General features: G+C 32.3%; 6 protein-coding genes across 7 annotated transcripts; 3 read left to right on the forward strand and 3 right to left on the reverse strand.

The window, feature by feature from the left end:
- Positions 1-2053: 2053 nt before the first annotated feature.
- LOC125073179 (luciferin sulfotransferase) lies at positions 2054-5317 on the reverse strand. The gene is made up of 5 exons (XM_047683903.1): positions 5110-5317; positions 4370-4446; positions 3608-3802; positions 2565-2718; positions 2054-2415 (listed from the first exon to the last, which is right to left on the reverse strand). The coding sequence occupies exons 1-5, from the start codon at positions 5315-5317 to the stop codon at positions 2054-2056; spliced, it is 996 nt and encodes a 331-aa protein (XP_047539859.1).
- Positions 5318-6778: 1461 nt separating this feature from the next.
- On the forward strand, positions 6779-7608 carry LOC125073168 (transmembrane protein 216-like). The gene is made up of 2 exons (XM_047683887.1): positions 6779-7073; positions 7230-7608. Exons 1-2 carry the CDS (start codon positions 6839-6841, stop codon positions 7421-7423), a joined length of 429 nt encoding a protein of 142 aa, XP_047539843.1. The 5' UTR covers positions 6779-6838; the 3' UTR covers positions 7424-7608.
- Positions 7609-7848: 240 nt separating this feature from the next.
- LOC125073112 (28S ribosomal protein S10, mitochondrial) lies at positions 7849-9247 on the reverse strand. The gene is made up of 3 exons (XM_047683814.1): positions 9062-9247; positions 8739-8986; positions 7849-8139 (listed from the first exon to the last, which is right to left on the reverse strand). Exons 1-3 carry the CDS (start codon positions 9074-9076, stop codon positions 7890-7892), a joined length of 513 nt encoding a protein of 170 aa, XP_047539770.1. The 5' UTR covers positions 9077-9247; the 3' UTR covers positions 7849-7889.
- A 448-nt stretch (positions 9248-9695) lies between these two features.
- Positions 9696-11038, forward strand: LOC125073031 (gastrula zinc finger protein XlCGF17.1-like). The gene has a single exon (XM_047683709.1). The coding sequence runs from the start codon at positions 9779-9781 to the stop codon at positions 10892-10894; it is 1116 nt and encodes a 371-aa protein (XP_047539665.1). The 5' UTR covers positions 9696-9778; the 3' UTR covers positions 10895-11038.
- Positions 11039-12632: 1594 nt separating this feature from the next.
- Positions 12633-13214, forward strand: LOC125073032 (dynein light chain roadblock-type 2-like). The gene has a single exon (XM_047683710.1). It carries the CDS (start codon positions 12775-12777, stop codon positions 13066-13068), a length of 294 nt encoding a protein of 97 aa, XP_047539666.1. The 5' UTR covers positions 12633-12774; the 3' UTR covers positions 13069-13214.
- A 1-nt stretch (position 13215) lies between these two features.
- LOC125073030 (dosage compensation regulator) lies at positions 13216-27920 on the reverse strand. 2 transcript variants are annotated; one of them, XM_047683707.1, is made up of 23 exons: positions 27584-27920; positions 26909-27156; positions 26536-26783; positions 24094-24267; positions 23878-23957; positions 23614-23796; positions 22626-22720; positions 22409-22531; positions 22065-22213; positions 21400-21526; positions 20735-20884; positions 19923-20067; positions 19323-19426; positions 18575-18808; positions 18128-18283; positions 17782-17912; positions 17116-17285; positions 16684-16877; positions 16276-16390; positions 15824-15975; positions 14861-15052; positions 14343-14501; positions 13216-13758 (listed from the first exon to the last, which is right to left on the reverse strand). In XM_047683707.1, exons 1-23 carry the CDS (start codon positions 27657-27659, stop codon positions 13288-13290), a joined length of 3876 nt encoding a protein of 1291 aa, XP_047539663.1. In that variant the 5' UTR covers positions 27660-27920; the 3' UTR covers positions 13216-13287. The 2 variants fall into 2 exon arrangements, with proteins under 2 accessions (XP_047539663.1, XP_047539664.1); XM_047683708.1 differs by lacking the exons at positions 26536-26783; positions 26909-27156; positions 27584-27920 and adding an exon at positions 24614-24688.
- Positions 27921-27998: the final 78 nt, after the last annotated feature.

The following is a 27998-nucleotide window of genomic DNA, read 5'->3' on the forward strand; positions in this document are numbered from 1 at the left end:
TATTTAATTTCTTACAAAATATAATGGTTTCATTGAAATGATTTCCTAAGCCACATAAGGTTTGAGAAACCATTGAAAAATTATTTAGGAACTATTCAGGAACTAAATTCCATACTTACTGGCTTAGTATGATTTATAAAAATACTTTTTATTTAATTTTTCTTAAAGACGAGCTAATTTAAGTAAAAAATATATTATTGAAATATGAAGAATAATTAATTACATCATATTTTAGTAATTTATAAACCGTAACCAAATATTAAAATGGTATCTTAATTTACTGACTTCCCATCCTTACGCCGTCATAAAAATATTCCTTTTATTTATCTTAAAAATAATTTTAAAAAAAGTCTAGATATTTTTTTTTCATGATGCACAGACAAAGCGATTTAAGATTTTATTTAATTAGATATATTAAATGTAAAAATAGATATAATGTTGTATACTTTATAGATGTTAATTGTAATGTTAATTCACAAGTCACCGTTCACCGCATCAGTAAATGTTGTGAGTCAATTAAGAATCTAGTCGTTTTGAGATTACATGTTGTACTTAATATTATTTATTGTTAATAATACATTCACGTGTAGAACGGATTGCGCCGTAATTATAATATTTTACGTTTTGTGCATAATATTATGTTATTCCATAGACCTCCATTTTTACCACAGATTACTTCAACTTTTTTGAATTTAGCAGATTATAAAAACTTATAAAAAATATATATCATGTTTATGTGTTATATTAAATATGAAAAGATTGTTATTTCATCACTCTACAAAAAAAATATAATGCATAATTTAAACTCCTAATTCAATAAAGATTTTCGTTTGTGCTACCATCATTGGTTTTGCGAATAAAGAAGACAATACATCAATACATTTGCCACTTGGTGGTAGGGCTTTGTGTCCGTGTAGGTAAGTTATCATATGTTCTACTGTCGATATAATATATAGATATATTACGATTCTAACAATCTATTTAGAAATGTAATAACAACAAAATCACGAACTTGCACATATAGAATTATGTTTGTATGGTAGTATATATTTCGAATGTTGTTATATGTTATTTAAAATATATCTTTATAAATTATATAAAATTGTTATTGGTTTACGAATATATTGTACATCATTTAAATACTATGCGGTAATTTATAATTTTATCTATATTTGTTAAAAGAGTATGAAGGTCTGTAATTTATAGATATTTATAAATGGAGAGAGGAAAATATTATTATTATTATGTATTATATAAAAAGTCGCAATCCATTTTACACGTACGTAAATGTTTAAAGATATACGAATACATTCTGCATATAATATAGGGTAGAACTTATACTTGTAATTGTTTTTTGTTTGAAATGTATTAATTACATTACGGTTCATTACAAAAAAAATATGCCTAATCGAAGTTATTCAGCTTTAAGGCGAATTTCAATTTACATACTAGTATCACCTAAATGTTTTACTTTAACGAAATTCGGCCAACATGTTTTGTGTATATCTTTGACAATTCTATTTAAAAAAAAAAAAGAATACGACAGATTATGTTTCGTATTTTCTATGTTCGATTAAGAAGTCATGTAATAAGTATTTAATTATTGAAAATTTTACAAGTATAAGCTAAACCTAATTAAAGAATCGATAGAGTTATTGTAAAGCCAAAGTTTTAAATAAATCTTTACTTTAAGCTCACTCTTATACAACTTGGCTTATCGAGTGAAATTATTTCACACTCAGATGTTCTCACTATTGTGAAAATAAAAAAGTTAAAATATCAATTTTTATTTTTATTTATCCTAAAATACAAAAAAAATATTAAAATACATCATGTTACATGCTTATTTTACAATGAATAGAATTTCATTTTGACAGTTTTTTTTCTAATAAATATTTAAACACTACGCTACTGATTTTATTAATTGATAACAATTATTTAACAAGTGTATCTGTTCTCTTCCATGTCTAAAATGACCCTTTAATAATTATCTAGTGCTATTTAAAAAAAAACAATAAGCATACATTTAGCATAAATATGATATAAAAAAAGCTTATTCGAAACTCAATTCGCTGCCCTTGAGATTTTGCTCGGCCCAATCATCAAATTTTCTCGACAGATCGTCCGACATATAGTTTTTCCAATCGCCGATTTCACCCTTCCTTATAAATCTCAGCGAGGTTTGTTCTAGATAATTTTTGCCAAAGGATTTTTCTAGAATCGCTTCTAAGTTAACGGCACGGTTAGTTTTCATGTTCTGGAAGGACAGATGGTCACATAACTTGTAAACATCTTCATCAGACATTGTTTTGTTTAAGAATTTCGCGGTCCTTCTGACGACGTTTGCTAAATCGCGCTTCATTTCCTCAAACTTGATGAAGAGGATATTCGGATCGTTGCGTCTATTCCAAAACCCTATAAAAAAAAACGAATCAAAATATCTGAAAACCTTATTTTAAATAAATACTTTTTCTAGGGACACATTATTTCTTATTTCGAATATCAAAAAAATATATAGTAAAATTTTATATAACGATTATTAAAATAAGTTATAAAAACCATACCAAGTATATGATTCCACACAGGACCGAATGGCGCTCGGTCCCTCATAAAGAGGTCGCAAAATTCCTCGAAAGTGCCCTTTAATCCGTGAACCAGAGTGCAGTAGTGGTAGTACGAGACGACCATGTCTTTGGGATTACGGGACGTGTAAATAACCTGAAGGAAAATAATAAGTAAAAAAAAATATCCCGCTGAGTTTCTTTCGCCGGTTCTTCTCTAAGATTTTTGACTTTGACTTTGTACATACTTTAAAATAGTAGGTACATTTGCCATTGCATTCATTTATATTGTCTTTTTTTGTACGCATTAAATATGCATATTATAAATAACTAGTTGTCACACGCGGCTTCGCTCGCGTTTTCGATCTTGGTCGTCAGGTATTAGACATAAAAAATAGCCAATGTCTTTCCTTAGGGTTCAATCTTGCTTCATATATTTCGATTCAGCGGTTTGGTCGTGAAAGAGCAAAAGATAAACAGACGAACAGACACATAAAGTTATTTTCGCATTTACCATTTTAATACAGATAAATAAATGAAATAATAACGTTGGTTCATTTAATAAGAAATACGTTCATGTTGCCATTGTACATTCATTGTTTTTATCGTCACCCAATTCGTTTTATTTTCGTAATACACAGTAAAATAGTAGAAGGATAACTTGTAACTTTTTGAACGATATATTTTTTTAAATTAAGAGTGTAAGCGTACTGTGTTGTCCAGTGTCTACTAGTATTTTTAAAATATCCAATTCAAATCAACCATAGATTAAATAATATCATATAACGCTCTTTGTGCTTGTAATAATTGTAAGCTTGCTCTCTGTTGTTGCTATAGGCTAGAAGCTAATTTATACTTAATAATAAGCGCATGTCTTGCCTATATTAAGATAATCTTTTTTGATTGTCACTTTGTTTTGTAGACCTATGTAGATAAAAAAAAAACATATTACATAGTTTTAAAACCGTATCAGGCCACTTGGCACTAGTTGCCACTGCAACTAGTTCTAAGAACATAGTTATTTGTTAATTGAAAATATTTCTTACCTTCGGCTTAACGGAGCCGTCCTCATTCAATATGTCAATGGGCAACAGATCCCAGGGTAGATGACTCCGAATGTAGCGAGGATGTGGTAAACGATATTTCACAAGGTCCACCGACGTACCTCTCACTGACTCGTCGTGCCATTCAGCATGACCGTCCACCATAATACACGACAATTCCACTAGAGGGCATCGTATCTAGGAAATGAAAACTACATGAAATATGTGATAACAATATTAATAATATCTTGAAACAATACTATCTTGCTCTTTAATGCTGTTTATTTTGCGAGAATTTAATTTAATTTTATATATGTATATATTATATCTAATTCTATACATACATATTAATGTGTATGCTTGTGTACCTATATATCAAGTAGTGTACATTATTTTATTATAAATATATTATTATTACTCTGTAATGTATTGATATGTTATGGTTATCTCTGCTATGTACACCACTACCTCTTTTTATCTCTGTTTCTTTCCTCTACCTTAAGCTTCTCTACCTTCTTGAACGTGACTAATGTATGTGTTTATTGGTGTACAATAAATAATACTTTGATTTGATTTATTATATAGATAACTTAAGAAATGAGCATTCCATTAATACGTATATACAAAAAATAACAAAATACCATGTAGGTACCTATTTATTTTATGTGATATTATGACACACATAAGATTAAAAAATAGTGTATAGTATTTTAAATTACATATTTAACGAACATAATAATAAAAAAAGTAATTACTATAACGAACCTGCTGAAGAGATTTAGCGCCTTCGTAATCTAAATCGTGACCAATCAACCAAACCATTTCTTGAGCCCATGTCGACCCTTAAAATAATAATTACTTGGTAACATTTTCTTACAGAGTGTTGGAAACTTTTACCAACAACAATAAATACTCTCATATATACTACTCTATAAGTATATACTCTTGTGTATACTTAATATTTTAACCTTTTAACAATAAATATACGTAAGAAAGCAAGATGGCGCAGTGGTTAGAACGCGTATATCTTAACCGATGATTTCGGGTTCAAACCCAGGCAAGCACCACTGAATTTTGATGTGCTTAATTTGTGTTATATATTATAATTCATCTCGTGCTCGGCGGTGAAAGAAAACATAAAACATCGTTAGAAAACCTGCATGTGTCTAATTTCAACGAAATTCTGCCACATGAGTATTCCACCAACCCGCATTGGAGCAGCTTGGTGGAATATGCAACAAACCTTCTCCTCAAAGGGAGAGGAGGCCTTAGCCCAGCAGTGGGAAATTTACAGGCTGTTAATTTAAGAAAGCATAAAGACTATAGCACAGTAATTTTTATATAGATGAGATATTACTGCAATATATCACGTAATCATTTAAAATAAAAACGAAATTATAAAAAAATATTATTATTAAAACTTCGTTTATCTACCTATGTGCATTAATGGCCTAAGTACTATTGTATATTTTCCATTGAAGTTGAATTAGTAACAACAAACTCACCAGTTCTTGGATAAGAGAGCATCCAAACATCGCTTTCCAACACCTCCATATCCAGTATATCCTGACCGATAGTCATGTAATCCGCTGGCAGTATAACCCGTCCAGGGTTAATCTCGACCATACAGTCCTGTTTCTCGAACATCTGGTCCAGTTTATTCCCTGTCTCATCATCGAGCTTCGAAAACGTTAACTTGGGTATAGTTCTCATTTTCAACGATTGAATTACAAATTTTGTTTAGATTAAAAAAACATTTGTGTGATATTTCATGAAGAAGAAAAGACGTCCGATTCCTGCCAGTTAGGAAAGTGCAATGATCGCGTGCAGTGTATTGCATCGTGTATTTTCCTCAACTCTCACTAGACAGGAGTGTTCACTTTCGTATTTTCTAGGATTTATAAACATTGCACGCACTAAACAATAAACCGTTATCAATACTTACCGTTTTTTATTTTAATTTAATATTATACAAAATTATTATAATCCTGTAATGTAATAATAATAATATACTTTATTAATTCAAAGAAAGACATGTATACAAAAACACTATTAAGAAACAGAAATTAAGTTGTGTAATAAGTAAAATATTAGCTTCTTACAATAAAACAAGTTTGAAAAATAAAACGTTCATAAATCTATGTTTAAAATATAACGGTAAATTATAAGACCCTGTATATTTGCCTATCGCTTCCGCGGGCACTTCCTGTCCAGCAAGTATTTCAAGCTAAGCCTATGCGTTGAAAAGTCCAACGAAGCGGTTACACAACATATTTGTATATCCGTAAAGTATCCGATGATTTATTAAAATAACTTGCTGTAATTGAATATTTGCATTAAAAAAAAAACAGGAATAAATTACAAGTACAATGTGGCAGGTACCTACTACTAGATATATATATATTTTATTTACACTAGTAGTAATAAGTAACAGATTTTTACAGAAATATCCCACTGATGTGCTAAGGATGTGCTCCTCTCATTGTTATAAAATGTATTACTGAGTAATTAAAATACTTTAAATTAAAAAAATATATATATTTAAAGGTTGGAGCAGCGTGGTGGAATACGCTCCATACCTTCTCCCCAAAAGGGAGAGAAGGCCTTAGCCCAGCAGTGGGAAATTTACAGGCTGTTAATGTAATGTAAATGTAATGTTAAAGGTTTTAAACCCAGATAAAAGTAAAACTCGTAAGTATATAATATGACTTGTCCCTTCTACTTCTACTAAATACTTCATACAAAATGTAAATAATAATATATAAAATATATATATATATATATATAATATTGATCATAATGTTAAGTTAGTAACCTGTACATAAAATGCATAAACAATATTTACTATAGTGTGTTATAATAATGGAAAGTACAGTTAAATGTTGTTTCCGCGTACTAAGAAAGTCTGACAGACTACAACCGCAAATCTATATATTATATATTATTCTTGAACTTTCGAGATTGCATAAAATGTGGTTTTAAAATATGGTTTGAAGTTAATGTAATAAAATAAGTTATCAAAGAAGCAGAGTATTTAAATTAAATTTTGAATTTAAAAATCAATACATGCGCATTAACTTAGAAGGTCAGTTGACTTCAATAGCTGTTCGCGCCATCGATCCTCCCCTATATTTTTATATATTTACTTCCGCTATCCTACATCTAAAACGTCAAACAAAGTGTTGAAATTTTATTCAGTATTTCAATAGATTTAATTTGTTTTATCAGTAATAAATGTCTAAAATGACTAACGTAAACTCGAGTCTGGCGTATGAAATATTGCTTTATCTAAATTCCTTTTATTTGGGAATGTTTTTCGTATGTGAAATCGCTATGGGTATATTAAAGGCGATAAATGTGTCTTATCCAGAAAATGCCCTATGGACTGAGGCAGGAATATTTTGTGTGCTTTGTCTTGTTGAAGTAATACGTATTTTTCTAGGAAGACGTGGGAATTTAGCTAGTAAAAGTAAGTTGAAATTAAAATGAAAACCTTAAGGAAAAATCTGTTATTAAAAATACTTGCAAAAATATAGAAATATTTAAATGAATAAACTTTTGTAGATAGTTTGGATAATACTAAAGATGTTAAACAAATTGACTTATTCCCATTTTTCATTTTCAGAAGTTCCTGTATTTTTTTCTGTGTTGTTGACAATACCTTGTGCAGTTGGTGTGTGTTATTTCCTCATATACCAAACATATATACTAAGACTAGAATACATATGGTGTGCTGTGATGTTAATGTTCCATGCTTTGGAACTTACTTTTGCCATTTTGTTCATTTTTACGGTGTGTAAAAACCAACAGTACGAATAGAACAGGTTTAAAAGTACCTCCTTGCCAAAGAAATACTGATTGCCAAATTGTTTACCAGATTGTAATGCATTTATACACAATCTAAAACATTTACATTCTTATTCAGAGGAGAGTACTTTACAAAGACATTTAATAATCTATTTTTATAGATAGACATTTAAAATTCTATTATAACTGCTTTTATAGTGTGGGATTTATTCAATAATGTTATAAGAAACAAAATGTTTAATTAAAATGACTGTTAAATTATTGTACGCTTGTTAATTATATGCAATTGTAATTAATCCGCTTTTGTACTTAGAAGCTTTAATTACGTAATTTAAGTGAATGGCCATATATTTATCGTCCTGTTAAATAGTATAATATATACTCAATAAACTTATTTGTAATGTACAGTTATTAGGGGAAATAAAAAAGTGTTTATATTCTCATTCTATATTCTTAAACTACACAACTTATACATTAATTATTCTTGAGGTGGTGTTATATGATCAGGTATTTTTTGGCATTCTACTTTTGTGACTTTAAGAGCACATCCTTCTGGAAGATTCCGTTCAATGTATTCCAAAAAAGTATCACATGTAGATCCAGTGAGCCTTTGCAAATGAATGAATCTGAAGTATGTCCTAATTTCATATTGCACTCTATGCTTTTTGTAAATATGGACACATCGTAATAATGTGTGTCTTTCCTTTTCTGCTTTTCTTAAGGCCCAGCTGAAAAAAAAACATTAATAAAAGATGATATTATAAGATATTGACAAGTTATACTAAAGTGCCTTGAAATGCATGTAAAGCAACCTACATCTGATCTTTGCTGGGCATGTCAGCGGTCTTATCAGACTTTGAAAGAGATAGAATAGAGAATGCATCTGTGTATGAGGTTATATTTAAACTATATATCCTTGAAGTTGGTATATATCTTGCAAATGGCTACGGCCAGAATTAATCAGGATATAATCACTACTGTTCTTTGAACATTTCATTATATATATAAATCAGTTGATATTAGAATATTAACTTTCAAAATAAAAAGAAGTATCCTATATAATAAAAATAATCTATAAGTCAATCTATCATAATTATTATTGGGAGATGAAATTTAGACAACCATTGGTGTTAAGTTGCTGAAGCCATTAAACGCATGCCATTTACCTAGTTTGAATGTTAATCTATAGTTTCATGGTTACACAATGAAACATAAACCGTTATTATTCTATTATTAGAATAAAAGATAATAATTAAATTAAAAGACGAACACTTAAATAAAGTAAAATTAGATGACAAAAAAAGAAATGTTTATTAAACAATATTACCTTTTCGTAACTTCAATGCCTAAATGAGATGCAGCAGCAATACAAAACCAGGAATAACTCAAAAGTACAGCAGGATCAATACCCCGCATCTCCAACTCTACTCTCTTGTATAGTTTATCTAATTCGATCGCACTCGGTACATCTTCTATGGGTTTTATAGGAGTTATAGTCGCTGTGGCAAAAGGCCTGGTCAAGGTATTTTTATTAAGTATTACATTTCGTACTAGTGGCGTAGATCGCCATAAACCCTGAAAATATTAAAACAATTTGTAGAATAACCTTTTCAATTATTAAATCGTAAAATGAAGTTTTAAGGGACTTACTCTTATAGCATTCATTGTATATTTTTTGAATATACGATGAGCTTAATTGTTGTTTAAATGCTTTTCTGGTTATATTTTTGTTTAGTTTTCTAAAAAATAACCTATATTTCTTTGTAAATAGGTACCATTTTTATAATTCCAAATGTCATAATTGTCGTATGTCTGTCAGTGATTACTGACACTTGACTAACTTGATAACTTCTGGGTTCTGGCACTTCTGAATTTTAGCCTCTGGAATACGGAAGGTGTTCCAGAGGCTAAAATTCAGTGTATTTAATTTAGACATAAATTGAGATGGAAAAGAAAATGACTATATTATTACATGATTAATTAATTTTACTGAAACGTTTATTATCAAACAAACTACTTTTAATTGTTATTTATATGATTAGCTTTTAACGAGAATATGCTTTTGTTATCTATATAATAATTTAAATTGACCTATTACATACAATTAACCAATATGTAAATTTTAATCGTGATGATATCAAGTATCCGTGTGATTTTAGCTTCAATTTATGCGTTCCTGATCACGCATACCTTTTTGATTACAATCGGGCGGACTTCAACTGTCATGTTGACGTGATTTTGACTTTAAAAAATTTTGTCATGTAAATAATTGTAAATGTAAATAGTTGCGGAGAATTGATTATTGAATTGGAGATAACTTTATTTAATTATTATTATATTTATATAAGCATTTGTAATCAAACCAAAATGGTAGGACATCTAATGTTGTTAAAAATATTACATTACAAACTACATGGAAAAAGAAGAACAAGAAATAACGGAAACTTAGAAATCAGTCAGACTTCTTCAGAAACTAAAGCACCGTTTATTAAAAAAGAAATTAACGATGTTGATGATATGCAAACTATTTGTAGAGTTTGCTTAAAAGAAGGAGACATCCCTATTTACGGTAATGCGATAGCGGAAGATATTTCAAAAGACCTATGTACGATTGGAGAAATTGAAGTCGCTGCTGACGACAATTATCCTAAATTCATCTGCCAAGCATGCAATACGCTTCTACAAAATGCATTATTACTTAGAAAAACAGCACAACAATCGGATAAGATTCTACGTCAGCCACTGGGAAACGATAACGACGACAATTTGATGAGAAATGACGATTTTGGCTGCTTCGAGGATAGTGGGATTAAAAATCAATCAACCCAATACTATTGTAGAAAATGTGACTTAAATTTTGATACATTTGAAGAATACAGTGGACATAGATTATCTGAAGAACATGAAAACATGAGACAAACTTGTCCAATTTGTAAGAACTCCTATGCCACATTGTATTTCAGGAGACATATGGCTCTACACAAAGTGGATACCCCGTACATGTGTGATATATGTGGAAAGAAGTTTATTGTCCAAGGCCAGTTCACAAGACATAGAATGACTCATTTCTACAATCTCCCATTTGAATGTTCATTGTGTCCTTATAGGGGCAGGTTTAAAGAATCATTGAAAATGCACATGCGCTCACATACTGGGGAGAAGCCATATCAATGCAGTCAATGTCCGGCACGCTTTGTTAATAAAAGTAACCTTAACAAACACATATTAACACATAAAGGGGATCATGACTTCAAATGTGAATCATGTGGTAGAGGGTTTTATACTAAAAGAGATTTGGATTTGCACTTCAAAGTAGATCATACCGGTATAAAAGATCATGTCTGTAATATTTGTGGGAAGGCTTTTGGGTATAGAAAACAGATGATGAAACATCAGCTTAAAGTCCACAAAAGGGAGAAGTTTAGAAGTGGAAGAATGCCTCTATATTTGCAGTATGAATCTAAGAAAGATATGTCTGAATGATTTAATTTCAGCAGCTAACACATATATCTATAGTATATAGTATATATATAATGTACATATATAGTAGTTTATTAGCTGAGGATTTATTTTATTGATTAATGCAATTGAGATGACATATTTCTTTATCTATAATAAAAACTATCTCATATAAATTGATTTGATGTGGTATATAATATTATTTATTTTCCATGTTTGGCCATATTCTTCTCTTAGATTTTAACTAGGCTGTGAAGTGGTAAATCATCATCAACACAAGCCAATGATAGTCAATGTTCAGTCTCTTTTCTCCGCCTTCCTTTTTCAGGTCAGGTCATTTAGTCATCAAGTTATCAATCCCTCTGGGTGAAAAGAGCTCTATGCTGCATTCTCCAGCCGAAAGTAAAAGAAAAAATCTTAAATTCGGTGACTTAAAAATATCTGACATTAAAACTTATTATTAATTATTAATAAATATTATTTTATATATTATAAATTAAAGAAATGTCCAGCAATATAGCATGTCCACTATAGTTTATTAGTTTACACAAATATAGAAAAAAGGGCATTTCGGTAAAAATAAATAAACCGTAAATTAAAAATATATAAATATTCTCAACTCAAAAAAACTCCAAAATATTACTTATAATTATACATTTTATTTGAATCCGCGACTTTGCCCGATCCTAACTCTTCCATCGTGCCAAATTAATAATAGTAAATAAACTTTTAAGTTTAGCTATTACAATTTTGTAATAATAATGCATATTTAAATTATAGATACAATATATTTTTATTAATATAATACTCCTGAAATAATAACCTGTGTTACCCCTAGATAAATTGGCTTTCTGATGGTGAAAGAATTATTAAAATTGAGTAATTTCATCCTATCAAGCAAGCATTTTCTTCCTCTTTATGCAATTTTATGAGAATCGTTCATTTTTCGGGTATAAAAAGTAGCTTTTGCCATTCCCGGATTCCTAAATTACCCCCTATAAAGCTAAAAATCATCTCGACCCCACGGGATTCGTATTTTTTCCGAGATAAAAAGTAGCCTAATAGCCTATGTTCTTTCAGACTAATTTATTTTGGAGTCTAATTTTATGCGGATCCTTTCAGTTGTTCTGCTGAGATTGAGTAACAATAATATTCATCAATCCAAACATTCGTATTTATAATATTAATAAGTTGAGAGACCATTCCAATGAGATCAAGCACGATATCTTGGACCTATGTGGCGAAGAGTTGGATATCTCGCTGATTTCAGATTATATACGTTGCAGCATCAGGTCATAGTTATCATGTTATTGTAATATCATAAAGTCACAGTATATTAAATTTTTAATGAAGTTACTGAACTTTAAACAGATTTTCTATAATTATAGTTTCGAATGAACTCGATTATACAGACAATAAAAATCAAAATTGATTCATTCTATTTGGAGCTACCTTGCAACACCGATAAGTTTAATACGTGTAACGTTAAACTAAAACAAAAATATTTTTGCTTAAAACGGTGGACGGCGCACACTTTGCTTCTTTTAGTCTTAAAGAAAGCTTTTACATATTCTCATTTAGTTTTTTTTATATCCTTAAGTAATCTGTAAAATTGTGAGTAGAGTTAACAAGACTGCGACTGCATAAGGGTTTAATTTTGATTTTTTTTTTATTTTAAAATATAAGCATTTAAATTTTCGTCCTGAGACATATAAAAGTAAGCAATAAAGCAATTTGACTATGTATAAATTTTCAGTGATGTCTTAGTTAATTGTAATTCCAAAATTAAATTTATGTCATTTAAGTCAAAATATTTATTCCTTTAAGTTGTCACTAAAGACGCATTAGAATATTTTTCTAAATATTTGAGTGGTATTTGGTGATTGATTAAACCAAGTGATATCATGGCGAATGAAGCAGAGGAAACTGTTCGGAAACTGTCTATGCATAGAGGTGTCGTAGGAGTCATTGTTGTTAACGGAGAAGGAATACCAATCAAAACAACGTTAGATAATCATGTATCGGTCCAATATGCGGGTTTAATGAGTGCTCTAGTAGATAAAGCGAAGGCTGTAGTACGAGATCTAGATCCTTCAAACGATTTAACATTTCTCCGTATTAGAAGCATGAAAAGCGAAGTTATGGTGGCACCAGATAAAGATTTTATTTTAATAGTAGTTCAAAGCCCAGCTGATTGACGAAGATTTCGTATATTCTATTTGTAAATGAAAATGCTCAATAGAATATGCGATTTTTCAACTTATTTATTATTCATTATTGTGTGTGTTACTGTATTGTTTCTTAAATTATTGTCATAGGAGTGAATAAAATAAACTACATTTGAATACAATGAAACATTTTATTTCTTAGTCACAGTGACACTTCTCCTATATTAAAACTAGGGCTTTGGAATGATTTTACCAACCACGGTTTCCGCCTCTATTTCCAAAACCACCTCGACGTCCATAACCTCTTCTGTTCCCAAAGTCATTATCATAATCACTTCTACCTCCCCCAAAGCCCCCTCTACCTTCAAAACCTCCTCTACTTCCAAAGCCACCTCTACTTCCAAAACCACCTCGATTTCCAAAGCCGCCTCTACTGCCAAACCCGTTATTTCCACTGCCTCTTGCAAACCCACCGCTAGATCCGAAGCCTCTGTTACTAAAACCGCCGCTAGATCCGAAACCTCTGTTACTAAAACCGCCGCTATTCCCAAAGCCACCTTGATTGCCATATCCTCCCTGGTTTCTTGGAGCATTTGTTGCCCAGCCTCGTGCACCTCCTCTTTTAGCTAAGTCGGGTCTGAATGAAAATGTCGGCGCGTCTCGCGGTATATTATAATCACCAGCGTCCATAATGCAAAGTGCTTTTAAGCAATTTATGACCTGTAATAAAATTAAAGATAATGTGAAACTCTTTGTGTGATGAAAATGATGTAGAGAACCTATTTATCTACAGTCGATTTCAATGTTAGGAGTTAAGATAAACAAACAAAGCTGACCTTGAAAGGACGTGACATTGTCGGACGAGATCATAATAATCTATGGCTTTTTTAACTTTCAATTAAAGTGTATGTCAGTAGCTATGAGGAATAGTGTCGTCTTTTAAATATTGCTGCATTTATCAAGAACTGTTTATAGTGCATTATTTAATAGCTATTAGAAAACCGCATGAAAAAGGATTATCGCAAAATTTGAATGTAAGGTTTATTCATGGTTACTATTACTACCTTTGTTGGATTATACATTTCTCTTCGCCATATGACTTTAAATCAACACGTATGATTTGGTTACGACAGAATAGAGCTCAAAGATATATTACCTCTATTCTGTTGACAAATTTTAAAGTACAGGTGATTATGCATTTTATTCATTATGAGCTACTGTATTTTATATATAATTTTAGAATTAGTGCCAAAGCATAGAACAGAATGAATTCAGAAAGTATATTTATGTGATTTCCGACTTACTTTCTGTTCTGCTGGCGAGAAGTTCAAGGCAGCATCCGGCTCGGCCGCCGCTCGTTCTACCAGCTTCTCGATAGCGGGCCGTAGGGCTGTCACCAGTGCGGCTGTTCGCGGTGACATTTCGAAATTGAGCCAATTGTCCACTCGGACCATGTTATCGATCTAGAAAATACAAAGCTTAGTATTAAACCGGGGAATGTTATAATCAATTCAGCTATTGGTTATTGACTGACATTAATTGGAATGCACTTTTTGGTTGATTTTGATTTTTATAATTCAACGTTAACTACAAAAAAATTTATATGTGAGATACGCGAACACGAGTTCCTTTGTAACAGGAGGACACAACATTATGCTTAAAGAGAAAGATATATAATTCAAAGTTCACGAGTCTTAATAAATTAATAGAAACTGGTTCATAATGTGGATTCTGACCAGAACCGTCATCAGGCGTAGTAATTAATATTTTCCGATATCGATATCTATTCCTGGTAGCATTTAAACAAAAGGCTGTTACTCACCCATTCGACTTTCCTGCTACCGAATAGCAAGATGTGAAGTGGTGCTACCATTGTGGTCTGCTTGCAGCTAATCGCCCTGGTCCTTACTTTCTCACCAAACACAAACAGCGGTGATTGGAATTTCTGTTCTTGATTGCTACAGTTTACTGATGTTTTGTGAATCAAAGCCGGTTTGCCTTCAGTTGTAAGTACCTAGAAGTGATGAATAATTTAATATGGCATGTATTTTTAACTAAATAGGAGCCATTTGCTTTATTTGATTTTTATATATTACTAACTATGTACTCAGGAATAATGTAGCTTTCTACCAGTGAAAGTGACTTTTTTTTTGTATTTGGTTATTATTTGCTGGGATTACCCGTACATACAAACAAACAAAGTTTACCTCTTTAAATAATTAGCAGATTTAATAAAAAAAAAAGAAAATACGCCGCATGCAATTTTTGCTCATAGACTTGTGTAAGAAGGATACACTGACCATATATGTATATAAGTATATACTTTTAAATAATAATATTATTTACTTTACTTTATTTATTGGAAGCAACAACAACCATTTGAATATCATTTAGGTTATAATTCTCCTTTAAATAGAATCTCTCGTGATTCTATTTAAAGGAGAGTTACAATCCAAATTCGAAATGAAATGTTCATTCAAGTTTGTAACGAGGTAACTTCTTTATTTTGTAACTTAATAAAATATATATTTTATGTGTTTCCTTTCCTTGTTGTTGTTACATAGAAAACTAGAACATAACTTAATATTTAGTTTTGATTTGTTTGTTGCCCCTCTTGCTTGAATGTCAATATCAACTATTATAAAGATACCACCTAGTTTTTAACTGGATGCGTGTCAGTGTTACAATGCATTAGTGAGCATTTTTATTTATGACCTAATAAATTAATAAGAATTATATAATAATCTCAATTGGTAACCTTCACTTTTAAAAGTAATTCACCAACCTTTCTTTTCCCTTGATGCAAGCACACATTAGGGTACAGGCCCATACAAAGAAGGGCAATAACCGAGTCCAGTACGGGGTCTTGTATGTTTGGATTCCATCTCTGAGGTATACAACATTCCTCTGAAAATCCTACTGCTGTTGTCAGTATATCTGAAATTGTTTAAAATATTTTATAAATTTAAATAGTGTTTACAACTTGTTATTTTTATTAAATATATATAAGGCAAGATATAAAATGTATGTAAATATTACTCGAGATGCATCATCTATTATAAAACAATATTTGCATTGATTATATAAGTAAAAAGTGGAGAATTGTATAATAATGACCAGCCTATCGATATGTAACAACTCAGTTAATTTTCGTTCCGTTTATATTATTTGTTAAATAATAGCCTCTTGTTGTAAATCCAAATATGCAGGAATGAATTGATTTTCAATAATACTTACTTATTAGCTGATATTTAGCCTCACAGGTGACACGAAGCGTTGTCTGTTGAACACCTTTCCAATCACACCACTGTATTTCAGCGTCGTCGCCTTTCGCGCGTTCTCTCTCCCACATCTTTAACATACAATGCACAGACGTGAACATCACAGTTTTAAATTCAATATTGTCATCGTAATCAGTTTTATTTTAAATTAATTATCGCCCGGGTCTTCGCTTGTTGGGGGTCGTTAGGTGTTAGGTATAAAAAATAAGCCATATCTTTACTTGGGGGTCACGCTTGCTTCATACCAAATTTTATGAAATTTGGTTTAGTGATTTTGCCGGGAAAGCTATACAGACAGACAGAGTTACGTTAGCATTTATAATATTAGTATAGATTATAATTACATGCCAAAAGATTGAGTCACCTGGAAAGCGTTAAGCATAGCCACATGGTCTGAAGCCCTTTCACCGGCGAGTGCTCGCTGGTGTCCACTGAGCCTCCTCCTGCCTTCCACGACGAAGATCTCGGGAAACGTGGTAGAGTTGGCTGCCATGGTGGTAAGAGCGTCACCCACTCCCAGTATGAAACCCAGTACCATCATTTTACCCAAACGAGGTTCTGGAAAAAACACCATTTGTGATTTATAAATAATGTCATTATTCTCGGTTACTTTTACAGTCGGATGGGACGACAGAAATTTTTCTTATACAGGATGCTTACTTCGTCTGCTGCTACTGAGAATTTCTCAGCATAAAAACCAAATTACTTTCATCGTTCTGTATTAGTATATGCGGGCTCGGTCGATTGCCAAACAGACAGACAGACATTATACACATAATCAAAACAGCAATCTTACCTATAGGTAGTTTAGCGAGGATAGTTCCCAGGGGAGTAAGTGCGTCATTATTATCCAAACAGCCCAAGTCACGAAGTAATGCTTCGGCTTCAATGACAGCATCCAGTGGTGGAGGCTCAGGCGCCTTGGATAGGAAGTGACCGATGTTCCCGAGACGTAACAACTTAATGCTAGATAAAAAAATATAATTATTACAAAATTAAATTTTGTACATTTTTTTTTAAATATTTCTGGACGGACGGACAAATGGACCACCTGATGGTTACCACTGCACATAGACATTAACACTCTAGTAAATAAATAATATTTCACGTTTTGTCTTTAGATTCTATAAATAAGTTAAACTATGGTAATAGGTAATAGGTATGCAGATAGCCAAATGAGCTATCTATCGTTAAGTAGTCTCCACCACCCATTGTTAATGGTGGCGTAAGAAATATTAACCATTCCTTACATCCATAACTAAGATGTACCTGTAGTTACATTGGCACCCTCACCCTTCAAACTGGAACACAACAATTAACTATTGCTGTTTAATCACGGCCTATTTGCCATTCCACCTATTGATATCATAAACGAACAACGGAAGAAATGCAGATGCCCTTCTCTCTCGACACTTTTGAATATATGTATTATATAAGAAAATAAATAATATATTAATAATACCTCAGAGCGAGTTCGTGTAATGGTGTCCTGAACATTTCAGCAGTTTGGTGTTCGTCGAGGCGATCAAAACGCGCTTTCGAACATAACGTGAAACATACCCCAGGACTAACTCGACCGGCTCTACCTTTACGCTGAAACACATACACATTACATTTAGCAATAATATATTAGGAATAAACTCCAAGCCAACTCCTTTAATTGCAGAAAATGCACATACATACTATAGAGTGGTATATTGTTAAAAATTGAACACTGAGAGAGTATTTTTTAAATATTGCAATATCATGTTAATTACTATCAATTTTAAGTATTAATATAATCTTATGTTTTATAGATAAGCATATACCTGTTCAAGGTTAGTCCGGCTGGCCCAGACTGTAGCGTATGACGTCATATTGTTGTGTGATGTAAAAAGCTTCATCTTAGCCTTACAGGAGTCAATGACGTAGACCACATCATTGATTGTTATCGATGTTTCCGCTATATTTGTCGATAGAATCACCTGAAATATTATATATTTTTTATGTTTTTAATTGAATTTAACTCATAAAAAAATTATTAATAATTATACATGACTGATTCATAAATACGCAGTTATATTTTAACTACATCAAAATTGGTGACATACAAAGTTTTACCAAGGTTTTGACATAAAAAAAAAACTAGGCCTTACATTGTCAATACACCACCAACCGTGGAAGCTGGAGGATGAATGTCTGGTTGGTTAGCCAGACAGACTTGCACAAAGCCCTATCCACCAAGTAAACCGGCTAAATTAAAAATCAAAAATTACCTTGGTAAGTCCTTGTGGTGGAGTTATAAACACTTTCTTCTGATCATCTCTTGGTATTTGACTATGCAAGGGTAGTATCACATATCTATCGGTATTTCCAAATATTCTATTCTGAGACAAGTGTTTCATCAGTGCAAATATGAGGTTCCAGCCCGGCAGAAATACTAAAATTGCACCTTCCTCGCCCAAATTGTTTATGTAAAGTAGGATAGCTTCAATCAGTTCGAAGCTTAGCTGAAAAGAAATGTTTTTTGTACAGTTCATATTTTTGTTAAATTGCTAAATACATTTTTATTAAATTTAAAAAGGAAGGCAGTCAGGTCAAATGGGTTACCTGATGTTAAATGTTAAACCATGTTACCCGCCCTTCTAACCGGAGAAACACAATACTAAGCATTCATTGTGTAAAAAAATGCATTGTTAGTTAAGAATATGTTAACTTGACATATTCTGATTTACATGTTTATAATCAGACTAGGTGTCGTCCGCGTCAACACTAGTGTTTTAGGAATCGGTCGTCATGTATTAGCCTTAAAAAGCCTGAATGATGAATGAAAATGAAGGACGTTCATTGGTGTTCAAGATCTCTTCATATAGTAGGTTTTACCGTAAAAGAGTAACAGACAGAGAGACGGGCACTTAATTCCGCATTTATAATATTAGTATAGAAGTTAAAAATTTTCTTTATTTTTAACTCACAAAGCTAACAGGACTATTATTAAAATTTATGTTTATCAATAATACTTACATCTTTTTCAGATAATTTTGCCATGGCTTCGACGGTCTGAGTCGAATAGTTGCTATCAATTTTGCAGTTTTTATTCAAATCTTCTTCTTCCTCAATACCATCACCTGAATTTAATTAATTTCAACATGTTAAAGAATAGGTTAGTACATATCTTAAACTAAGAATACTGGTTTAAACTCGAACAAGCACCAAAGAATTTCCATCTACTAGATTGTGTTTGCAGTTCATCTCCGTTGCAGTTCTGCTTAGTGTTCAAAGAAAAACATGTATCGCGTGAATATCTAGAACTTTTGTATCCAATAATAACTCATATAAAATTTATATAGGACTAGTTGATGCCCGCGGCTACGCTCGGATTTAAGGAATGGTCATCTGGTGTTAGGCAAAAAAGTAGCCTTTGTATACCATACCAATTTTTTTTAATTCGTTACATTGTTTTGGCCGTGAAAGAACAAGACTGACAGATAAACGGATAGACAAGCAAACACACAGAGTTACTTTCGAATTTATAATATTAGTAGATATTTGAATTCGACACTACATAATATAATGATTGTTATTTCATTATCGTTTTAAGTTAAAGTTGTCAAATCATCACACCTTCATCGTCATCATCCTCGTCATCTTTAGACGCCTTCTTCCCTGATGATTTCCTCTTCCTTGTATCGGGCGATGGCATGAATTTGGTCAATTCCACACAGTCTTCGAGGAAATATTGTTTGACTGGATAAGTACGACCCGGGACCTGCAACAAAATTACAATCCTAATAATAAATATCAATAATCATCCATCATTCTTCATTATCAAGGTTTTTATATCTGTGGCCTTTTTTATATCTTTGTCTATGGTTATGTACATATTTTTTCTTTTTTTGACAAAAGCCATAGATACTTGTATTATGTATTGATCATTGTATTACTAGCACATTTCAATGAACACGTGTACTACAAAATAATTTTAGATCCGATGGTTAGGTTGTCAATGATATTGACCCTGTATTTATTTACTTTCGTAAAGTAACAATGATATTAATAGATGTATGCACACGCTTAGGACTTACATACAGCTAAAAAATGATATCAATCATAGGAAGAGTAAAGATAAATAAACAATTGAGACCATGAATTGATCTGACATTTGTGGTATTCGTTGTGGATTTGTAGAAAATGACTTTTGGGTTTCAGCCATGTTGTAGTCTAAACTTTCTAAAAAAAAAACTTTCAAAATAAAATTAATCGTGTTGTACTTTAAAAAATAAAATAGATGGGAACAGTTGTTAGCATATATTTCATTTTTAGCTCATTGCTTGGATTAGGTAATTCCAAGGTTTGTTTACCTTAATTCTTCCTGCCATTGAAATATAGTATAGTTTCAGCAGATATAAGTGTAATATTTGAATGATAATATTTACCTCAATAACAGGACAATTTCCGAAATATTTGACGAATAGTGTAGTATCGACGGTCGCTGACATGAGAATTATACGCAAGTCAGGGTAAGTGTGGGCCATGTCTCGTAGTAAAATCAGAGCGAAGTCCGTGTCCGCGTCACGTTCGTGAACCTGTAACACAAACAAAATTATATTAATATAGAATTTATATATTTTTATTTTTATATGTATATATATATATATCACACTATAGATCTCGGAGTGGTGCGCCTAAGTGAGTGAATAGATCTATATATGTTTGTATGTCATATCCTTGGTGGTGTTTACTTGGTGGTAGGGCTTTGTGCATGCCCGTCTGGGTAGGTACCACCCACATCAGATATTCTACCGCCAAACAGCAGTACTCAGTATTGTTACGTTCCGGTTTGATGGGTGAGTGATCCAGTGTAACTACAGGCACAAGGGACATAACATCTTAGTTCCCTAGGTTGGTGGCGCATTGGTGATGTAAGGAATGGTTAATATTTCTTACAGCGCCATTGTCTATGGGCGGTGGTAACCACTTACCATCAGGCTCATTTGCTCGTCCGCCTACCGACAACATTAAAAAAAAATCCTTCTTTAGATAAATGATCGTCGTTTGGCTTAATATAACATAACGTTAAAATTTCGCTATAGTAACAAACCTCGTCAACTAATACGTGGCTGACGCCTCTCAGTCCACCTTCCAGTTTTCGTAATAGCACGCCGACAGTGCAGAACATAATGGACCCGTATGGTCGCGGCTGCACCGACTCGAAGCGCACGGAATACCTGAAGGAACGAGTAGCAGAATTAGTAAATGATATACTATTTTAGACTTATAATTTGTTGTATAGATTAACCTGTAGTTGGTTACAATTTGGACGCTTACAAACTTTACACCTACACATGGATGAATAGACCTCAATACAGTTAGACCGATTCAAACATTCCGATATAATCATTGGAAAAATACGCATTCACGGACAAGTACATAGGCAAGCACACATACCAACACACAGATCATAATATGTATGCACGCATGCTCACGTATATTCTCACACACTCACACTGAGCTCGGCCGCGCCGCACGAGATGCATCACGCACACACACACACACACACACACACACAGACAGCAACGCTCACCCCACACTGTCGCCGAGTTCCTCGCAGCGCTCGGCGGCGACGCGCGAGATGCGTCACGCACACACACGCACACTCAGGCAGCAACGCTCAACCCACACTGTCGCCGAGCTCCTCGCAGCGCTCGGCGGCGACGCGCGAGATGCGTCACGCACACACACGCACACTCTGGCAGCAACGCTCACCCCACACTGTTGCCGAGTTCCTCGCAGCGCTCGGCGGCGACGCGCTCGGCGACGCTGACGGCGGAGATGCGTCGCGGCTGCGTCACGCACACGTTCGCCCACGCGCCCTGCCCGCTCGCGATGTAGTCGTCCAGGATAAACTGACACACCTGGATGGCGCAGCAGGCGTAATCAATTTAAGGTTCTGTACTCCAAACGTGATAGCATTCGAGCCTGAACTTAATGATTTAAGCCGATAGTGATTATCAACAGTTTAAGAAACAAATAATACCGGTTTTTAGTAATAAACTTTACAACTGAGTAAAAACTCTTGAAGTATAATATCAAAATGACACTTCACGAACCTGAGTAGTTTTACCGCATCCAGTGTTACCACGGATGATGATGACGGGATTCTCGTTTATCGCTTCCATGATTTGTGAACGCATCGCATAAACCGGTAACTGTTCTCTTTCGCGCACACTCTCCTGTAACGACAAATTAATTCATTTGTGTGTATGTGTGTGTGTGTATTGTAGCTTAGATACAGAAAGTCATGCTTATTTTGATTAAAACATTAACCTGATAAAGCTCACTGTTCTGACAGATATTACGATGATGTTTCTCCAAATCACTGCTGATGTCATCCAAATTAGTAGTAGCCAAAGGTCCCTCATCTAAAATTAAAATATATCCCACGGTAGATATATATTATATTATAAATATTTTAAATAGGTAAGTTTGTTTGTTTGTTTGATTTTTATAGATTATTATGGAATTTCAACAGCATGAGAGTGGCTATATAGAATGTTTCTATGACATACCTTTTTTAAAATATAGTTTATTAGGTAATGATAGATGGAGCGCTTAAAATACATTAGAATATGATAATTTACCCACTTATACGGTTGTATTCTAGGAACCCTATTCTGGATGACCTATCAATTTGGGTTATGGAATACAAATAATTTGGTTTTGGAACCGATGTTTGGAAATTTCTCAGCATCATCTCTAAATATTCCAGAGTGATTCCACCATTTCGATCCCGAAAGTAACGAATTTCTTTGCAACCTATAAAGTAATTTCGAGTTTCGAGGACTCCGTGTTTAGTATTAGTATTTAGTAAGTTATTTATGATAAAATGGCAAGACTGATACTTGATCTTAGTGTGCAAACGCGATAAAAGAAAAACGTCCTGGAATACTGTTATTGGGTATGTTTTTTCGTCACGATAACGCTCCCTTATCAATTGGAAGTTAGGCTTTACGCCTTCCGCAGTCAATCGACATTTTTGACCGCCCTATCCACCGGATATGGACCGAAATTAAAGAGATTCGTAAAACATAATTTGACAATGATTATGCAGCTGCTGGCTGCTGCAGATTAAATCTTAATTTCATCTGAACAAAATCCGAATGGGTTACAATTAATATATAGAAAATGATGACTACTTTCAACCCAAATCATTTAATTTAAAAAAAAATTGGTATTATTGTACAACTCTTGTTAAATAGAATAAGCGAAATTATAAATGGGCAGTTCTATTTCTGATCATAAAATACGCACTTACCGATATTGCAGCCGGTCCAAGCGTTCCAATTAGGCTGCGGCGGCGACCAGGACACCACCCCCGAGGGCGTGGGGCGCACCTCCCGCATTGCTTTCACTCTATCGACTTGTAGCAACGTAACTCCCTGACCCTCGGCTGGTTCTGGCTGCGGAGCAGTTACATCCACCGGTTCTATGTTTAATGCTGAAATTTTTTGTTTTCATTTATTTGTAAAAGTTTCCTCGTTATTTTAAAAATTATAAATATAACCAATTAACAAAATACCTTGTAATGCATCTTCTAATTGATTTTCGAGTTCAGGACTAATAGCCACTTTATATGGCTTCATAATACCTTCGGAAGATCTAAAATTTCACCATGAATTAATTTTTATTATAAAAAATTAAGATTATTATATATTATTTTTATTCATATTAATTAACATACAGTTCCGACAAAGTTTAGAAATAATCGAAAATTATAAGCTAGTTCCACACTTACCGGTCCTTCTTCAATGTTCCACTGAAGGCTTCAATCACACCGAGATGGTACAGTTGACGTACTAGTGACAGAGCACAAGACTTGCTGGCGGTTTGTTTATTCGAAGCGGTTTCACGACCGGTCACATTGCGGCCTAATTGACGAACGTATATAGACATCTCACAGCAAAAACTCCTGTTGATGGATTATGGAGTTATTAAAAATTAATAAAATTAAAATAAATCTTATTTAAATCAGAGCGATCCTTATTTTTTTTTATTAAAAATGCCTTATTGTTTACGAACCGGCCTCAAGTGTTTGGGAGAAACTGGTATAAAATTCTGTTACGGATTTCACATACACTAGTGAAGCTAAAAAATACTTATTTTTGTTTTATGCATAAAATTAATAACAAAAATCAAAACACAAATTACGCATATTTTCATTAGTAGTATTGTACATTATACTACTATTGGATACATTAAGAAAATACATTTAAAAGAACTATTAATAGTGTGTACATTTTTTGTATATTACTTACCGTTAATAAATGAAGATGAAGAAGATATATGTCTGGGAGTGCGGCCGAATGGGCGCCAGTACAGAGACCGAGTACCTGCACCCAAAACAATCTAAGACTAAATATGCTTATATAATTAAATCTCCAATCATAACTCATACTTGTAGTACTGGGTGAGTTTACCGAGTAAACATCACTCAATACTCACTTTGTGTTTCCATTATGTTAATCCGTCTTAGATGTGTTTTGAATGCCACTTACGGTAGAGATGATATCTTTGAGGCCAACTTTGCGTTTTATTTGCAATTTTGGCTTCTATACTACACATTTAAATTTATATTTAAGAAATTTGTTTGAATTAAACTACTTTTAAAGTTATAATATAAATTATTGTTATTGCTCTCAACGAATTTCACTGCAGAACTGCACTAAAATTCGCTGTTCAATTGATCCATAAAAGCACATATAACTCATAACTTCAACCTCACTCCCAGACTGATAACAAAAGTATTCCAGCCATTGTTTACTCAAATTGTGAATAAACAGTGGCAGTAAAAAAAAAACATACAAAGAATATGAATTGCGGGAACAACACAAATCGCAAATATGATATTTATAATTGTATGATAATTATTAGTCACTATAATTGTATAAACAAGATAAACATTTGAGCTAAAGCAACTTCTAATAGATTTTATTTTAAACTCGCATTTGCCATATGATCAATAATGGAAAAGTAATTATTATTGAGGCAAATTTGAGATAAACATATAAGAAATTGTATACTCTATTTTAAAAAATAGATAAAACATAGGTAATATATATTTCTGTTATATTACAGCCAATAGCAATTTAAACGTCAACAAGTAAACGAGAATTTGGTAATATTAGTTTGGGTACAGTTAAACATATCTTTATAAAACTCAAAAGACAATACATAAACATTAGAAATTGCAAATATTTAAGACAATTAACAAGTTGCCTTCAAATTTTATCTTTGTATATTATAAAACTGAAAATGAATCAATTATAAATGACATGATCACAAATACATCGCATATTAGCAGCTCAATAGAATTAAACATCATATTTAGACGTTACGAAACATTAATTAAATATCATAATTATTTCTCATAAATTAAACCATATTAGCAGAGTAAGGTATAGTTACAAAATAATAACTCCATAAGATAAAACTATTAAACATTGATTTGCCATATTCTACATCACAATATATATTTAGCAAGCATACAGCATGAAAGCATGAATAAACAGACATTAAAATGAGTCAACATTTCCACAAATGTCCACAAATGTGAGGATTACATATAGGATATATCTTTTCTTATTTTAAATAAAAAAACAAGGGTCATTTCTTGATTATTATAGCCATTTAATAGGAATGAATGATAATATGAATAAGGCTTTAAATTATAAATAGGAATTAGAATAAATTATACACTTTAAGTATTGAGTATAAATAAGCAAGATCTTATACCTTTACTGTGCACACGGCACAATCTCATGTTGCCCATTAGGTACCTATCTATCTACAAATGATCATTCTTCTAAACTTAATATTATTTAAAGATCTATTTTTAAGTATTTATTAAATGACTAATAATAGAAGGATTATTAATATTGCAGTGATCCCCAGCTCAAACCCTGTACATGTACTCTATGACTTGCTTATTTTTACTGCAAGCCTTCACTAATAGTAAGCAATGGTATTTTATCTACTCTGCCATTTTGAGCTTAAGTATATTTGACAATAATGGCATTAAATCATATATTTTTTTAATTCAATTAATTAAAAATTATTTATATAGACAAATATTACAGCTACAGTTAATTTACGTTAATTAAAAAAATATATTGACAAAAGCACATCATAATATAATTAAAAATTTATTTGATTGTAAATAACAATTTATGACACATACCTCGTATGATCGGGACCCACTGCTTTATACACATAATCTGCATTGATTTTGTTTATTTGCATAAATTGGTGTAGTTTAGATTTTGCATTTTCCATTGTCCAATTACCATGAAGACTGGCATTGACATCTAGATCTTCTGCTTCCTCAACATTCTTCTGCTGTTGCAGTCGATCTATGTAGGTGAAATTTTCTCTTTCACCACCATAAGCTTGATATGCTTGACCCATGCTTTCAGGACCCTTGCCATCCTAGATTGCAAAAAAAAGGTTGTTTACGTGTAATATTTCTTTTTTTAGTTGTTACATAATTAATTGTATCAAATAGATTTATCATTTTTAAAAATTAAACAGTTAAATAAAACAGTATATTTTACCTGAAAAACAGGTCTTTTCTGTTGTTCGTTAATTAAATTTCCTTGACTCGGATCCTCATTATCAACTTTTACTTGGACATCTGCGGGAACATCATTAGCAGCTACCTCTCCAGTTCTTACTAAGAAGTTGAGAAAATCCCGTGAGGCATTCTTTTGAGCTTCTTTTTTTGTCACGGAATTACCAGCTCCGACATAAGTATAGCCATCAACACGTACTTCACAAAGAAATCTTTGACGATGCTTGGGACCTTCAAACAAAGCATATTTAGTAAATTAATTATTGTTCTTTATTCATAATACAGTACAATTATATAAACTATTAACCATTAAGACATATAATTAGGTTCAGAAACTTCATGATTACTAACTCATTGTAATTACAAAAAAAAAGTTTTATTTTATCAACACATAACATTACACACTGAAAATAAAAACATATTTTAATGTCTAAATGTATCTATCTATCTATCTAGCGTCTGAAGTGATTTACGCTGTAGTTTTATTTATCATAATTTTTTTTAAGCGATATAACCTATGATTGAGGGGTTATATCAAATAAAAAATTATATTACTTGTACATTATATGTTGAATTCATTTATGACATGTAGTTGCGTAAAAGTTGTCGGTATCTATTAATTTAATTTTTTTCATGAATGAAATCATAACTGTCTTACCAGTAGCGCGAATATCAAAAGCCGGTGTTAAGCTTTTCTTTGATGCCCACGAAAACAAATAAGATTTCACATCCATCGTAAACTTTAAACGTAGATAATGAAAGATAACATAAATATTTATTATATTTTTAAATGAACTCAATGCACAGCAAATAAATAAAACCTAAATCTAAATAAAAGGGACACTGGTTCAGTTCGATAGTCGCCGGTCGGCTCTTTTCACGAGTCTCCACTCTTGACGAGCCTTACAAAGGATATAGTTTTAATATTGTTGTGTGACTACAGTAAGATTGGTAAGGTGGTAAATTTCCAAAATCTCGATACCTACGATCTTTACTTCAAAGTTCAGAATATATTGATCTGTCAAAATAGTCATAGATAGTAGAATCGAGAATGTTTTATGTAGTTATCTATG

The sequence above is a fragment of the Vanessa atalanta genome, chromosome 23 (assembly GCF_905147765.1).
Source record: "Vanessa atalanta chromosome 23, ilVanAtal1.2, whole genome shotgun sequence".
Taxonomy (NCBI): Eukaryota; Metazoa; Arthropoda; class Insecta; order Lepidoptera; family Nymphalidae; genus Vanessa; species Vanessa atalanta.